Below are 16,776 nucleotides of genomic sequence, written 5' to 3'. Positions count from 1 at the left end.
ACATTTTGTTTCAAGAATCTGAACAAAATATTGAGCAGAAAAGATCAGATATGGGTTCCCTTTCTTTTTTTAAAAATAAGAGGGTTCTTTCTGAAACTTTTCTTTTAATCTTTAACTTTTTCTTTAATGTAAGCTCCAACTTGGAGAAGTAATGCTTTGCTTCTGACAGGTACGTGTGCTGGGCTTCTGTTGAGCACCTTATAAAAATAGTCTGGAGGTTTGCTGTTCTTGTTTCAGCGTTGTTCCTTGCATCTGCGCGCTCTTCTGTCTCATTGAAAACGATGCCACTGAAACAGCTCACAGCAAAACCCGGCACCTATCAAATTCCCACAGTTGACACTCATTTAGTGGAAACACAGGCAGATTTCAATCTGGTTTTACACTCAGTTTTGATTTGGATCGCGGAATAGTAGATTTTCACAAGTGTTTGCTTTATTAATATGTTTAGGGAGGCGTTCAGTCATCCCATTAAAGATGCTTGATGGTTTAGATCTGTTCATCAGGATGCTCACTTCTATTTTCAGAGCATTGACCTTAGTTTTTGTAATAAGTTTTGGCTGTAAATCAAATGTAACTGCTCCCGTTTAAAGGTAAAAAGTTGTAAGTAAATTGCTTTAGGGATTCCAATGTGGCAGAAGTTTTGGGATGTGTCCTTGTGTTTATTTTTACCAGATTCCATTGATTTTTCTGTAACAAACATTGTCAGTCAAACCTTGCGATGTGCAGTGTAATTCTTGCATAATACTCATTTTTTTTTAATTTAGCTTGTGAAACTGTTATTTTTGTTTTACTTACACACAAAAAAAGGCAAAAGGTTAAGTTGGTCATACAGGTTCCACGCTAAAAGAGACTAAACTTGCTCGACAAAGGAGCTGAAAGCTGAATTACCAAAAAAGTGACAGGACCTGTTTCCCCCTAACAAAAGAGAGAGGCGGGACAAGCTGTGCCTGATGTACATAAATAAAGACTGATATTACAGGCTATAGTAAAAGAAAAATCCTCAGAGGAAGACTGGGGACACAACATAGTTTGATATCACAGAGGAACGCTGACAATGAGACTGAGCGAGAAAGACAACAAGGAGTAAACAGCAGAGGAGGACGGGTGCAGGTGAAGTGGGTGGAGTTAGGGCGCCACTGAAGGTGTAGATGAACTGAGAGCAGCAAATTGATCCCCTGAGTCTGACAGATCAGCCGAGACAAAAACAAAGGGATGAGATCCTGAGCGGCAGCAGAAACTGAGGCCATGTGTGGACAGTATCTGACGGTGTGAAGGAGGGAAGGATGAGTCTGCAGTAACAGGACACACTCGCTTGATTTTCTGCAAAGGTTCAAGAGTTCATTGAAGGACTTCAGGTAAAGCTTCATCACCTCTCACTGCTATTATTGAACTACTGTGGTTGTGTGAAAAACCGGCGGGGAGCCAGTGACCTCTTTCCTAAACGTTTCCCTTTCATTTTAGTGTCAGATTCAAAAGATTTTCATGACATTTTGTGCCGATGCCGTTCCTGTTTGCTCAGTGGGTGTGTGATGCAACGTAAGCATTAATGTTTTCAAGAAAATGCAGATGGACAGGTTTGGAGGCCTTACATGTGACGTAAAAGGATGATCATGTGGGTGATGAGAATCCTTATTTGTCTTTTTGTCATCCCAACAAACCAAACTCAGCAGAAAAAGATGCTTGGGTCGATTTTATTGCCTGATAATTGAGCTGAAAATATGATTCTCCGCTGATTGACAAGTCATTAATCTGTTTCAGGTGAGCTGTGCTCAAAAAAACAAAAATCTGAAAGTCAAATATTTGTGTTTGTCCTCTAGTCCAGACTGACACCTCAAGTTTCTGGTCTCAGTTACACCTTTCAGAGTCGTGTTTCTATGTAGAGGCAACACTACAAGCACAACATGGCTTTCTTTGAAGAAGTCTCATGGATGCCCTTTTGTCCTTTCATAAACAAACCTTTTGTTTTTATGTACAACAATGTTTTGTAATGTTTTTTCCTTTAAGCGGATGTACCTCATACAAATGTCTGTTGGTGTTATTAACCACCAATAACACATGTTTTCTGAAAACTTCCTTTCCTGTGTTTTTAACCTTTGACAGAATGTCAGGTTCAGGCTACCCTTGCAAAAATGGAGACACCTTCTGTGGTAAGTTTTACTTACATCCAAAATTCCCAACACTGCTTGGTGGAAGTCTTGTTTTTTTACTGTCAGGAAGACATATACTGTGCAAACAAGTTTTCAGAATGGCTGATGGCACCACTGATGTGTCTGTTTCCTCTTGGCAGATATTCGTTACTTTGAGCAGGAAGTGATTGTTTTGCCCGTCCTGCTGATTGCCAGCTTCTTGGTCACTTTGGTCTTCATCCTCTTGCTGCGTTACTGCCCAGAGAAGGTCGATCGAATCAGGTCAAAGTCCTACAAGACAAACTCCAGGAGAACGCTGCATGGCATTGATGGTACCCGTCCACAACACCTCTTAAACACAGGAACAGTCCACTTTAGTCACTCCATTACTCTATTCACCTTCTTACAAAGTTTCAATTCAACCAAACTAGATTTGATTATTATTATTTTCAAATATTAAACAGATTTCATTAGAAAAAATCCCAAACCTTCATGCTTTAAAACTTAAATTTAGAAAAATGCAAGTTCAATTAGTGCAGAGATTTAAAATGAACAGATGTGTTAGTAAGATCCAAATGGAGTTTGGTGCTTAGAATAGGCGATATGTGACATCTTTCAGGTTTTTTTTATATCAGAGTTTCAATAAGAGTCACCATATTTATTCATCAGCATTTCAATTTCACCTAAAAGTACATGCAATAACGTAAGGTATCATCTGAACGGTTTTGCACCCATTAACACAGAGCCCCTTTTATGTTGACAGTATCTACAGGTGCTGTGGGCTTTTCTCTGTTGTCAGATGGCATTTTCTGTAAAATCTCATGAAAGTACCGACCATCCCTAATGAAACTGTTCTCTTTTTGCAGCTCCACCAGAGCTCAACGTCCTAGAGCATGAAAGCATCGACCTGGATTCGCACAATTCCTACTCTACCTTCAACCCTCCCAGCAGTTTCATCAGCAAACCTCTCACCCGGCCTGTGATCTCTCCTGCAGTCCCACCCAGCCCCCCACCGGAGCCCTACAAGCCCAGTTTCGCTCCCATTGTCCAGCCCAGAGAGTTGCCCCGCCAGAGGTTACCAGAGTCTTTCAACCTGGTCACGCCTCTGCAGGGCAGCTTCTCTCTGCGCTCTGAAAGCAGCGTGTCCCTCTACAGGGCCCGAATGGAAAACAGGAATGTGGTGCTGCGGGTGCTGAGTGGTGAGCATTCAAAGAGCATTTGTTTCTGGATTTGGCCAATCTTTTTAAACTCACCCTGCAGGTACAGACTCGTCTCTATGCCCCTTTCCCTTTCTCCAGACTCGGCCGATGCAACCCAGAGGCACAGCTTCCTGGGTTTTGCATCCTTCCTGGCACAGCTGGGACCACATCCGTTCATCCCGGAGCTGCTCGGCGTCGTCTCCCTTCGAGCTCCTCTGGTCACAGTTGTGGAGGAGATGGAAAACAGAGACCTTCTCAGCTTCTTGTGGCGATGCAGAGAGGTAGCTCAGCTATGTGATGGCCTCGTCAAACACGAAAAACCAAAGTCAGAAACTCAATTTCAGTGTGAGAAATTGCAGTGACTGACATTTAAATGCATCTGTCCAGGAGCTTGTGGATCCTCCATGTGAAATGACTGAAAGACGAATATTTACCATGGCCAAACAAGTGGCCTCTGCACTGGTTAGTATCCAAAAACGACGTGCTCTCCCCAAGTTTGACCTTCGGATCACTGACAAAGCTCAGATATTTTCTCAAAGAGTTTAAATTTTGTTTAAGGCACCTGATGAGCTAAAACAAGTTTATTTTAATGTACTAATGTTTGTGCCACCAAACAACCAGCTTCCTCATTGCATTTACACCTAACTGGACGAACTTGTTTGCTCATTCCCCAAATCCTTGTCTCTCTGCACATCAGGAATTCCTTCACGGCAAAGATCTGATCCATGGAAACATCCGTGCCCGCAGCGTGCTCGTCAGCAAGCAGTACACAGCTAAGCTGTGGGGCCTGTTCGGGGTTCACACACGGAAGAACAAGGGGATCACTCAGAAGGATGATCCCAGCATGAAGAAGTGGCAGGCACCAGAGCTGTTGGTCAAAAAGCCTCCCACCCCGAGCAGTGATGTGTACGTTCTCTTCATCCTCCCTTTCAACCTAGAACCACATGTGTGTGATCTTTTTTAGGCCATTCGTGTTAATCATTTAGAGCCTCTGACGGATGAAAATATGAGGAAAATGTAAACATTTTTGTACAATCTCAACCATGTATAAAATGATCACAAATTGAGGCTAACTGTTCTCGTCTCCTCGCCTTCCAGGTGGTCTTTTGGGATTTTATTGTATGAAATGGTGACTTTGGGTAAGTCCAACACAAATCTGTTCAAATATATTTTTTAAGCAGTTTATAAATTACTTTCTTTAACCTTTGGTAGACCGGTGCCTTTTTAAAAAAAAAAAATTCTACAAATTTCTTTTGTAATTTATCTTTAAAACAGATTTTGTGGCATTACTTTACATCCATCTTTTTAGTACAACACCAGCTACTTTTTATTTTTTTTTCCCCCCAGATATTATTCCTTACATTACGGAACACATTAATGCCACAAAGAAACTCAAACTAGTCAAAAACTCAATTCTGAGCGTACATTTTGTCATTTCTTTATGGCAAAAAACCCCAAAATGAAGGTCAAGCTGTTCTTAAGTTATATAACAAAAATCAAACGTGTGAGACAAAATAAAAAATTGTAAATAAAAAATAATGTAAATAAAAAGAAAAAACAAATCAAAGACCAAAGTCAAAACGAAGTGAAAATGCCAAAAAAAAGAGCAGATGAAGCTCCTTTAAACTGTGCAATGTACAAAGGATTTATTCCAAGGGTATCAAAATTTTGTTTCATTAATTCTTAAGTTTGTTTTAAACCAAACATTTTAAAGCTAAAAATGTTTTAAAAGCTCTACGTTAAATTTGCTGTCAGCTCACTGATCAATTTCCTTTAAATCTCTGGTTTATTCAAACTCACTGAGTGAACAGTAAAAACGTATTTAGCACTTTTTCTTCGAAGGCCAAAAATGCTTTAGTAACATTCACATATTCACTCACTGATGGCGGCTCTGCTGCCGAACACTGGCACCAACCTTCCAACAGAGGCAAGGTGGAGTTCACCGTCTTGCCCAAGTACACTTCAACATGAGCGGGCAAGGCGGGAATCGAACCAACAGTCAGAGATCGACCGCCCTGCTCCTGCACAGCCACCCCAGTGAAACCTCAGGGGTTCATATTTGGGAAAAAGAAATAAACCACAGATTAAATGGATTTATTACTTTTTTTTTATGTCATCCACTCAGGCAAAAATAATTTTGAGTTTTATAGCTTTCTCAAAGCTTCTGTTATCTCACTAATATTAAAGTTTACACTTAAAGTCCACAAATCAGCAATTCAAAAAAAAGTTGATAAATGACTAGTATTGTGTTTTATTTAGCTGCTTAAAGTAGAGTAATGTCTTCACATAACTGTTTCCCCTAAAAAAAAAACATGGCTTTTATTTTGAAAACGTTCTCCTTCCTCTTTGCAAAGAATCAGTTGTTCTTTTTTTCTCTGCAGGTGAAGCACCGTTTGCAGAAATCCCAGCTAATGAGCTGCTGCAGTTTCATCAAAGAGGGAAAAGTCTGAAGAAATCCCCCAACTGCTCCAATTCCCTGTAAGTGATCATTACGCACACACAACAGTTTAAAACAATGTATTTCTAGACAGACTAAAGCCATTGCATTTTTTAAAAAATTATTTATTACTAATCTTTAGTAATAAAAATGATGCTTTATTGCCTCTTTTCAGACACACTCTCATTAGAGCCTGCTGCCAGTGGAAAGATCAAGAACGACCCCCCCTGGCTGAAGTGAGTCGAAAGCTTGCAGCAGGAGAAAAGAGCGCCTCCGATAAAATTCTCAAGACGCCAAAGACGGTCAACATAGAGGAGTACCTGCAGGAGGCCGGATATGGAGAGTCCAGCAGTTACACCGTTTTTTGATCCTCGCCAAACAAGACAAAAATCTGTCTAAACTAAAAGGAATCAAATGTGCACTTTAAACAGCAGAGTTTCACACCAAAGTGTTTCGAAACTTTTCAGGAACACTTTTGGCATCAAAAGGATTTTATTTGAATTTTGTAATTATAGAAAAGCCAGAAAAACAAAAGTTTTTTTAGCTGCAGGAAACAGCAAGCTAGCTGTTCAATTATCAGTTTTGAGGGCCAAAACTGGGATATTTTATATAAAAAAACAAAAAAAAAAACAAGATAAGCCTGGGTCATGTGCAGCATATACATCTACATGTCAAATTAAAGGTTTGGGATTATAATTTTACAAGGCTGCTTTGTATTTATACCTGGTATTATTGCAGAAGTGAAGGAACTAACTTATTACCATCTTAAATGCTGAATATACTTTATGTATTAATCGTTTTCCTGAGAGGCAAGTGAGGAACTTGCTGATTTGTTTACAAAATAAAAGCTCCACACAGATGAAGTGAGAGGTGCTGTTCATTGATAGTACTGCATACAAAAAAAAACACTTCTGCAGGAAGCAAATCTTTTCAAACAGCTGTTTTCAAGTAATTCAGTCGATTAAAACAAAACAAATACTACAACATAGTTTTCATGACAAAATGAATGTGATCATCCTAAAAAAAAAGAATAATTGCTAACTAACCATAATGCAAGGCTTTCTGAGTGTCACTTTTTTAATGAGCTTAGAGCCTGGATACAAAAAAATACATGCACAAAATACTACAAAAATAAATGTAACAGAATGGTTGAAATGATTTTAAGTCAAGTGGCTAAAGTAAAAGGACTTTTAAGCTCTTTCTGAAATACACTGATGGGCGAGTTTGTTTGAACAGGAAGACTGAATAATATGGAGTAGTTCTTCTAGAGTAAAAAAATAACTGGAAAAAAGACAATAACTTCAGTCATAATTAAAAGAGAGGAATCCTTCAAATTGTGCATCAACTGCACGCTCCACATATCCACCAGAGTGCCTTTTTTTAATGCATTTAAAGTCTATAAAGTAAACAATCCATCGCGATTTTGATGGGGCACTGGTGGCTTTTAGTAGATAAAAAGCATTTGCACCTTCTTCAAGAATCTCAGTCAAGTCCGTTTTTTTCTTCTTCTCCAAGTCCAAGAGTTAAGATCACTGGAATGAGAGCAAAGCCCTTATTCTCGCAGACTGTTGATAGAGGCACAGATTTTAAGAGCTGGACCCAGCTTGATATTCATGGTGGAGATGAGATGATCCTCACGCAGCAGCAGGAGCGCCTGCCCATCGATTTCTTGCGACAGGAAGTGGGGAGCCAGCTCTTCACAACCTAAAAAACAGTCAGCAAATAAAAAAACAAGGCAGATGTTCAGTGCGATCCGACTGACTGAATCCTCACCTTGAAGAGAGGAAATGAAGCGGCAGACTTCTTCCACGCTCCACTGGGCTGGAGTTGCAGATAGAAAACCAGCTCCCTCTAGAGCGAGGCTTCCAGGAGCGGAGCAGTCGGACTGAGGAGCGCTGTGGTCGGCTCTGGAGCACGAGTGGTAGGAGTTTGGGGAAAGCGAAGGAGAGTCTTCTTCGCCATCACTTGATACGTCCTCGGAGTGACTGGATTCAGAGTGGCACTGTCCACACAGCAGCAGAGATATAGAGAGTCAAAGATTTTTAAAGGGATTAGGGATTTTTATTATAGCACAACCCATCTGAGATTCAAAGTCAAAGCCTTTTTTAATCTTCCATCTCCACCTAGTGAATGGAAATGTGATCATTTTTTACTTCAAAGGTCGAAAAAGTTACACAATCATTGAAAAAAAAAAAAAACTCAAATAGATTTTAGGCCAAAACGGACTAAACATTTCAGTTTTGTAGGATTTGTTTTAAACAGTAGATCTCACCTTGACAGAAAGATGCTTGTTTGATAATTTGCTGTAGCTGTTATTGGAGCTGCTCCTGCGAACAGAGCCCCTGTGCCGCTCTGTGGGTGTGGGGGGCGGGGCCGTCCTCCCCCTGCTGGACTTGAAATGTTGGCTGCAGCTCACGTTATACCTGAGAGTCAAAAAACACAGGCGGCAGCTGTCAATCACTGGAACTCCCCAAAAATGTTTTTTATTTAGTCCCATTTTTTTTATCTTAAATCTTTCTCTATGATCTATTTTTAAATGGATGCATAAATTAAATCGCACCTCTTGGCACAAGTATTGGAGCAGAACCTCTTGGATCCTCTGAACTGACTGGCTGGAGCGAGGCATCCGCAGTATTCACACTTCAATACTGCAGATGAGATTTCAAATAAAACTCTGAAAACCCAGGAGCATAATACAACAATTTTTTTTTATTTTAAACCCACTTACATGGGGGTCCGTTCTCCGTGCGGCCAGCCAAGGCAAAGTCTCTGTCTTTGAGAAGTCCAGCAACCTGGCACACAAAGAACAAACATCAGTCCAAGATGAAAGCCTGCACCGCCTCCATCCTCTGGTCTAAATTGAGTTCGTGACCGTCGCACTCACAGGAAACGGCTCGGCTCCCTCCTTAATCACAAACCCCTCAATCAGGTGAGTGAGAACTTGAGGTTTGACCACTGCTTGTGGAACGAGCGCCCGCTGTTTGTCGCCAAGCCCGACTCTTGACAAGGGTGGGGGCAAGGACAGGATGGGGGGAGATGAGAATGGAGCCTCTGTAGAAGGGGCTGAAATGACAATGGAAATGATATTTTCAGACATTATAAAAACAGTTTGTTTGAAGCTGTAATGTTAACTCACCTGAGTCTTTTGGGGGGGCAGGAGATAGAGGGGGAGCAGAATCTTTCATGGCTGCACAATCGGAAGATTCTGTCCCATCATTCAAGGTCATAAAGTCAGATTTCCTTTTCAGAGAACCAACAACCGGCTTTGTCTAAAAAAATAAATAAAAGATATAAAAACTAACAAGGTTTCCAAGTCTCAGCCAAAGACGTACATCCATCATAGAGGTAGATCTTACTATGCCAACAGCTCCACTAGGTGGAGCCTCATGAGCTGCGCTGCTTTGAGTCTGGGGCAGGGCCCCAGCTGGTGGGTTTCCCGTTAAGGACTGCCTGGCTCCTACAAGCTGGACAGGAATATGTGCACCTCCTGCACTGGTCTGACTGTTAGTAGGAGGAGCTGGGAGAATGGGAGGTGGGTGTCGAGGTGACAGCTGCACAGGCAGGCGGTGTCCCGGAGCTGCTTTGGGTTGAATAGGAACAGGACCTTTGTCTGCACTGGAAGCGGTCTGTTGCAGGGGCTGCACCACCAGAGTCTGTGCGTTCATGTTGGCCTTTGGGTAGCCCGGCGTGGAGGTAGCAACGTTGGAGGTGGGCACCAAAATTAGAGGAGCAGATGAGGAAGAAAGCAAAAGCTGGGAGAGAGGAAGGGCAGAAGAAGAAGAGGAGGAGGAGGAAGACGGAGCGACAGAGGCAGATGGGTCCACAGTCATGGCAGTCTGGTTTCCAGCCTTTCCAGACATTGGGTTGGAGCCAGGCTGCTGGTTAAAGCTGGGTTTGGACACTTGCTGCTGCTGCTGCTGCTGAGCTAATGGGCGTAATGAGTGTGGCTGCTGCAGAGATAGAGTAAACCCAGCAGCATCGTTCTTCTCAGGAAGCTCAGACTTGACAGCCGCCGCTTTGAGTGTGGATGCACACGTTAGAGCCAGATTCTGCACCTACATGATGGAGACACAACAGTTTCTGTTGAAATATATCTGCACGAAAGCTTTAAATAACTCAGACAGCAGTCATCTGCTGGGGTACTAAAACTCAGACCTGGTCATTGTCAGACTGGGCCCTTGAATTGGCTGAAACGGCATCATGCTGCTGCTGCTGCTGCTGCTGCTGCTGCTGCTGATGTTGAGGTTGTGTCTGAGCAACAGCTGCAACTGTAGCTGTTGTAGCACCAGGCATGAAGATGAGCTGGGAGGCAAGGGGAGCCCTAAGAGAACGGTTTACCTGCAAGAAGCAGCAGGAGTGGTTGACCTCTCAGATGTGACAAACTTTCTTATAGACTTACACAGTTAGGCAATATTAGAGGATACAACCCCCCCCCCCCCCCCCCCCACACACACACACATGTATTTGTTACTGCTTAAAATGTCACTCCGATCATCTTTTGAGCTATTTTAATAACGTTCCCAGTGATTTATAAATTATGATTGTCATTTTAACCCAAAACCAAAAAACCTCTGTAGTTTTCTAAGACATAGTTTCTGCAGAGCAACAGGGGTTCATCAGAAAGTCACCTCTGAGTCGTGAGCGGGACTGTCAGCACAAAGTAAGCCTGCCCCCACTTCCCATCCTCCATGGATTTACACACTCTCCTGCTTGCTTACAGCCCCTCACAACCCCAACCTAACTTTACCGGTGCAACAAAATTGGGGAGCAATATTGGAGCTATCCAGAAGCAAGCTCAGACGAGGAAGACGAAAACAAACATGGATCTATTCGTCTACAAATGGATGGATCAAAATGAAAACAATATATATATTACAGTACAGACTAAAAGTTTGGACACACCTTCTCATTCAGAGTTTTCTTTATTTTCATGACAATGAAAATTGTAGATTCACACTAAAGGCATCAAAACTATGAATAACACATGTGGAATTATATACAGAACAAAAAAGTTTGAAACAACTGAAAATATGTCATATGTCCGTATGTTGATTTGATTTCTGCTTTACATACTCTTGGCATTCTCTTGATGAGCTTCAAGAGGTAGTCACCTGAAATTGTCTTCCAACAGTCTTGAAGGAGTTCCCAGAGATGCTTAGCACTTGTTGGCCCTTTTGCCTTCACTCTGCGGTCCAGCTCACCCCAAACCATCTTGATTAGGTTCAGGTCCGGTGGCTGTGGAGGTCAGGTCATCTGGCGCAGCCCCCCATCACTCTCCTTCTTGGTCAAATAGCCCTTACACAGCCTGGAGGAGTGTTTGGGGTCATTGAAAAATAAATGATGGTCCAACTAAACACAGACCGGATGGAATAGCATGCCGCTGCAAGATGCTGTGGTAGCCATGCTGGTTCAGTATGCCTTCAATTTTGATTAAATCCTCAACAGTGTCACTAGCAAGGCACCATCACACCTCCTCCTCCATGCTTCACGGTGGGAACCAGGGATGTAGAGTCCATCCATTCACCTTTTCTGCATCACACAAAGACACATCTTTGGACTCATAAGACCAAAGCCCAGATTTCCACTGGTCTAATGTCCATTCCTTGTGTTCTTTAGCCCAAACAAGTCTCTTCTGCTTGTTGCCTTTTTTTTAGCAGTGGTTTCCTGGCAGATTTTCTACCATGAAGGCCTGATTCACACAGTCTCCTTTTAACAGTTGTTGTAGAGATGTGTCTGCTGCTAGAACTCTGTGTTCCATTGACCTGCTCTCTAATCTGAGCTGCTGTTAACCTGTGATTTCTGAGGCTGGTGACTCGGATGAACTTATACTCCGCAGCAGAGGTGACTCTTGGTCTTCCTTTCCTGGGGCGGTCCACATGTGAGCCAGTTTCTTTGTAGTGCTTGATGGTTTTTGTGACTGCACTTGGGGATACTTTCAAAGTTTTCCCAATTTTTCAGACTGACTGACCTACATTTCTTAAAGTAATGATGGCCACTCAATTGTCTGTATGTAGCTGCTTTTTTCCAGCCATAATACAAATTCTAACAGTCTATTCAGTAGGACTATCAGCTGTGTGTCCACCTGACTTCTACACAACACAACTGATGGTCCCAAACCCATTTATAAGGCAAGAAATCACACTTATTAAACCTGACAGGGCACACCTGTGAAGTGAAAAACATTTCAGGTGACTACCTTTAGAAGCTCATCAAGAGAATGCCAAGAGTGTGCAAAGCAGTAATCAAATCAAAAGAAGGCTACCATGAAGAACCTACAATATGACATATTTTCAGTTGTTTCACACTTTTTTGTTATGTATATAATTCCACATGTGTTATTCATAGTTTTGATGCCTTTAGTGTGAATCTACAATTTTCATTGTCATGAAAATAAAGAAAACTCTTTGAATGAGAAGGTGTGTCCAAACTTTTGGTCTCTACTGTAATAACAATATATATATATATTTTAAAAAAAACACGATTTTCTTCAGGGTGTTCTTTAAACAATATCATGAAAATACTAACACAGTGTATATTTGAACGTACCCTGAGATACATCTGCCCCTGTCCGGTTGAGTTTCCGCCCAGCAGCACTGACTGGTTGAGAGCCGTCGTTGCTGCAGAGGTGGCTGGACCGTGCGCCCGCGGGCTGCTCATTGTCCCTCCACATGTGGCGCTTTGATTAACCTGCAGTGACAGACTGCCATTCACGGCTAACACAAGCCACACACCGAACAACAAAAAAGCATTCTATATACAAACACCCGTCACGTCTAGAACACTTAAACTTACAGTGGGAACCTGGGACACGCTGTTACTTGGAGTGTTACACTGGCGACTTGCTGCAAGCGTGGCCTGGTCCAATTGTGAAAAAAGGGGAGAAATCTTGGGTTTTACACACACTGTTTGTGCACAAGGTTTATGTCAAAAGTTAATGTTTGATTACCTGTTGCACGGCGGCCAGATTTTGGAGCTGGGCGTTGTTGATTTGTTGCTGCAGCATGAGCTGCTGGAAATACTGAGCTGCATTAGGCTGTCTTTGCAGCGCTTGAAGAGCCTTTAAAGTAAAGTCCAAAGATATTGCTGATTTGTTTTATTTATGCATGTATTTCAAAGCATAGTGGATCAGTGCAGCCATCACCTGAACAGCCTGTCTCTCATACAGAGACATGTGGGCTATCTGAGGTGCTCGGGAGTTCCCACTTGTTTGAGGATTTCCATTGGTGTTTGGGTTTTGGTCTTCTCCTGCATCCATGTTTGCTGCAAAAACCAAAAGAACTTCCATCAATTACAAGCCTTAAAAACAAATAACATTTTTTTTTTTTTTTTACTATATGGCCAATTTTCAAAATAAAAGCTGAAAAACAAAGAGGACTTCGCAAAGAGCTAAAACTTGGAAAAGGAAGGACCTAAATAGTTTTTTTTAAGACACACCAGAAGTTTATCCGACAGCAAAACTTCAACGACAGAGGGACACAAACGTTTCCACGTTGTCCAGAATTTACGCTAATTATTAAAGAATAAAGGAGATGTTAAAAACATTGAAAGCTAGCTAGTTTTAACATCCTTTCAAATCTCCAGTATATATATATTATTTATTTATTTTTCATGCTTAAACCATCAAAATAAGAGTAAAAGATTTTCTCTTTGTACTTGAAGTATGTTTGGTAACTTTTTGAGGACCATCTATGGATACGTTAAAAAAGTAACAGAGGATGCACCGCCGCCCGGCTAACTGTTTAGCGTTAGCAGCTGTTTAAAAGCACTATGTCCCACTGGTTAGCCATTAACCGGCCTTTATTTACTTTTTATCATACTTACCTCTTTTGCGACGGAACTGTCCTGTACCCTGTTAGGTGCAACAAAGTGCGATTCGGATGTTGATTTTGAACTATGATGAACGAAAACCCTTTAAGGGGGTTTTGCCTCCAACGAGACCCCGCCCCTTTCACTGGGGGTTCTTCTTCTTTGTTTACGCTGGCGGACGGCGAAAAAACACAAAATAAGCATACAGTCTCTTTTCTAGACACGGAGTTTATCACAGTTTTATTATTTGTTCTTATATTTTTGAGAAAATCTTACGTTAAATCTTACAGAGAGGAGCAACAACTTTTATACAGAGTAGGTGAAGATACGTCACACCGGGTGAAAATGTGGAACAAGCGCGCCACCTAGTGGAGTCATTTGTAAATAACTGATAATTAAAAACATCTTTATGATTTTATAGTAAATATCCGCACAAAAACAACGTATTCAAATGGAGTTTGCATCTAAAACAGCACGAATAATTTTTCAAAATGTTGAAATTTTAAGCCCATAGACCAAACTAGTTCTATAAGCATACAGTTAAATACTCTTTTGTGCTATTTATTTTTGTTTTTAAAGGAATTTTTCCAAAATATTTCAAGCATAAAAAGTGGTATTTGAAGGATTAAGGAAATAAAACCAAAGTTCCTTTTAACCTGGTTTTTATTTGAAAATCTTTAGATAAAACGCAACTATATTTGTTTTGTTTTATAGATCGTAATAAACTGAAAACATGAGACCACAGTTTGTGTGAATGCTGTGGTGTGAGGAAGTTTTTGCCCCTCTTCAAGATTTCTTATTTTTTTTCTTTTTTTCCACACTTCAATGTTTCCTATCATCAACACAATGGTTATGATTAAATATGAATCAAAGACAACACAAGTAACAACAACAAATAAAAAATAACAAATGATTTTTTTTATTACTAAAGGAGAGAAAAGCTTTATTGCCCTGTGTGAAAAACGGATTGCCCCCTAAAACTACCTTTTAGTTGGGCCACCTTTAGCAGCAACAACTGCAATCAAGCATTTGCGATAACTTGCTGTGAGTCTCTCAGCGCTGTGGAGGAAGTTTGGCCCACACGTCTTTGCAGCATTGATGTAATTAAGCAATGTTGGAGGGTTTTTGAGCATGAACTGCCTTTTTATGGTCACGCCACAGCATCACAGTAGAATTCAGGTCAGGACTTTGACTAGGCCACTCCAAAGTCTTGGAGTTTGCTGGTCTGTTTTGGACCATTGTCTTCCTGCAGAGCCCAAGTTTGTTTCAGGCTGAGGACATTCTCCTTCAGGATCTTTTGGTACATGGCTGAATATATGGTTCCATTTATCACATCAAGTCTTCCAGGCCCTGAAGTAGCAGAACAGCCCCAGACTATAACACTACCACCTCCATATTTTACTGTTGGCATGATGTTCTTTTTCTGAAATTCAATGTTACTTTTATGCCAAATGTAATGGGATACAGACCTTCCAAAAAGTTAAACTTTTTGTCTCATCAGACCACAGAATATTATCCAAAAGTCTTGGGCATCATCAATATGTACTTTGGCAAATGAAGGCGAGCCTTAATGTTCTTTTTGCTCAGCAGTGGTTTTCGTCTTACCTTGCAGGTCATGTTTGCCCAGTGTCTTTCTGGTGGTGGAGTCATGAACACTAACCTTTACTGAGGTAAGTGAGGCCCGCAGTTCTTTGGATGTCGTTTTGGGATCTTTTTTGACCTCTTGGATGAGTCTTCGCCGCACTCTTGGGGTAATTTTGCTCATCCGACCACTCCTGGGAAGGTTCAACACTGTTCTATGCTTCCTCCATTTGTGTATAATGGCTCTCACTGTGGTTCGCAGGAGTCCCAAAGCTTTTAAATTCCTTTATAACCTTTTCCACTCTGATTGATCTCTATTACTTTCTGTTTCATTTGTTCCTGAATGCCTTTAGACCTTGGCACGATATCTAAGTTTTGAGGATCTTTTGGTCTACTTCACTTTGTCAGGCAGGTCCTAGATAGGAATGGCAGCATCAAACTTGGGTGTCAGTTTTTCACACAGGGCAATAAAGGTTTTACTTTTTTCTCCCATAATAATAGAAAAAATAATAATTTGAAAACTGCATTTTATTGTTACTTGCATTGTATTTAACTCATGTTTAAATGTGTTTGATGATAGGAAATATTTAAGTGTGGAAAACATGGAAAAATAAGTAATCTTGAAGAGGGGCAAAAACTTCCTCACACCAATGTATGCTGCACAGAGTAGCTTGATAAAAAACTGAAAGAACACTTCTCCTATGACAAACTATAAAAAAAAGAATTAAAAAATAAAAATAAAAAACTACAAAACAAAAATAAGTTTTTCTACCTGGTTTTAGAGAGGGAAGGCTCTGACGAGATTTTTAATTACAGCTGAGCTGGTAGTGATCCATTAGAACAAAAATAAAAGCGGTATCATTTTTTTAATGGGAGGGAAATGCATGTTCAGACAAGCTGCAACTGAAATGAGACACACTGTTAGCTGCTAGTCTCTTCAGATGGTGAAAATGGTAACTTGTAAACTTCAAAAGGAAAGACTGAAGGTCTCTTCTTGCTTTGACTCACTGACCTGCTGCAGTGTTTGGCAGAACCCTTAATTTGATTATTTCTGTCATGGAGGATAACTTTGTAGACATGAAAAGACTTAGAAAAGGTTAGTTTTTTACTTAGATCTAAATACTTCTGGTGTGTTAAAAAGTCTTAATGATGAAAGTGAGGAACCACAAATAAATTGTAGATCTCCTCTGTGTTAAAACTCTGCTTTTTATCAGATGTTTAATTTTTGTGCATGTTCATGTCCTAAAAGATGAAAGCCTCCATGTCAAAAAAGTCTTTCTGACCTCAGATAAGCTTGTGAACAGACAGCTAAATAGTGCATAAGTAAATGTTTTTCCTCTTGTTTAACACAGTCCCAGATTACATTCCAAGTTTCCGCTCTTGACTGTCGAGTGACAGTGCTTTTTCAACGAGTGACTGAACTAAATGCTTTTTAAAGTGGCATTTACAGCCCACATGAGCAGGTCTGTTGTCACATGATAAAATTTATACACACAGGCATCTGATGTCATCTAAGGTGACTCCTTGACAGAGAAAACAGCTTATTGAAAAACAAAAGTGTTTGCTCTTTAGTAGTAACTTTAGATTGTTCCACAAGCAAATGATCTTCTCTGGTTAGTATTATGTG

At 40.9% G+C, this 16,776-nt stretch overlaps 2 protein-coding genes across 4 annotated transcripts; one reads left to right on the top strand and one right to left on the bottom strand.

Moving 5' to 3' along the window:
• The first annotated feature begins 983 nt into the window (after positions 1–983).
• On the top strand, positions 984–6,625 carry LOC101171107 (tyrosine-protein kinase STYK1). Of its 2 annotated transcripts, none has more exons than XM_004077965.3 (10): positions 984–1,355; positions 2,101–2,147; positions 2,288–2,458; positions 2,993–3,325; positions 3,425–3,606; positions 3,713–3,787; positions 4,023–4,231; positions 4,424–4,464; positions 5,707–5,803; positions 5,938–6,625. In XM_004077965.3, exons 2-10 carry the CDS (start codon positions 2,102–2,104, stop codon positions 6,128–6,130), a joined length of 1,347 nt encoding a protein of 448 aa, XP_004078013.1. In that variant the 5' UTR covers positions 984–1,355; position 2,101; the 3' UTR covers positions 6,131–6,625. The 2 variants fall into 2 exon arrangements, with proteins under 2 accessions (XP_004078013.1, XP_023820230.1); XM_023964462.1 differs by lacking the exon at positions 984–1,355 and adding an exon at positions 1,716–1,758 and having other exon boundaries at positions 5,938–6,130.
• On the bottom strand, positions 6,622–13,723 carry phc1 (polyhomeotic homolog 1). Of its 2 annotated transcripts, none has more exons than XM_011485421.3 (14): positions 13,584–13,723; positions 12,904–13,022; positions 12,709–12,819; positions 12,555–12,617; positions 12,309–12,462; positions 9,918–10,100; positions 9,119–9,817; positions 8,899–9,031; positions 8,647–8,825; positions 8,491–8,554; positions 8,323–8,410; positions 8,035–8,185; positions 7,536–7,764; positions 6,622–7,466 (listed from the first exon to the last, which is right to left on the bottom strand). In XM_011485421.3, exons 2-14 carry the CDS (start codon positions 12,921–12,923, stop codon positions 7,315–7,317), a joined length of 2,226 nt encoding a protein of 741 aa, XP_011483723.1. In that variant the 5' UTR covers positions 12,924–13,022; positions 13,584–13,723; the 3' UTR covers positions 6,622–7,314. The 2 variants fall into 2 exon arrangements, with proteins under 2 accessions (XP_011483723.1, XP_011483722.1); XM_011485420.3 differs by having other exon boundaries at positions 12,309–12,449.
• Positions 13,724–16,776: the final 3,053 nt, after the last annotated feature.

Source organism: Oryzias latipes, chromosome 16 (genome assembly GCF_002234675.1).
Source record: "Oryzias latipes chromosome 16, ASM223467v1".
Taxonomy (NCBI): Eukaryota; Metazoa; Chordata; class Actinopteri; order Beloniformes; family Adrianichthyidae; genus Oryzias; species Oryzias latipes.
The sequence above is the reverse complement of the archived record's forward strand: the minus strand, read 5'-3'. Positions and strand labels throughout refer to the sequence as shown.

Coding starts and splice junctions, on each gene's coding strand:
- LOC101171107 (XM_004077965.3), top strand. CDS start 2,102: ATGTCAGGTTCAGGCTACCCTTGCAAAAATGGAGACACCTTCTGTG. Junction 2,459..2,992: donor AACGCTGCATGGCATTGATG/GTACCCGTCCAC, acceptor CTCTTTTTGCAG/CTCCACCAGAGCTCAACGTC. Junction 3,607..3,712: donor TCTTGTGGCGATGCAGAGAG/GTAGCTCAGCTA, acceptor GCATCTGTCCAG/GAGCTTGTGGATCCTCCATG.
- phc1 (XM_011485420.3), bottom strand. CDS start 13,017: ATGGATGCAGGAGAAGACCAAAACCCAAACACCAATGGAAATCCTCAA. Junction 8,555..8,646: donor AGGGAGCCGAGCCGTTTCCT/GTGAGTGCGACG, acceptor TTTGTGTGCCAG/GTTGCTGGACTTCTCAAAGA. Junction 7,765..8,034: donor ACAAGCATCTTTCTGTCAAG/GTGAGATCTACT, acceptor CTGTGTGGACAG/TGCCACTCTGAATCCAGTCA.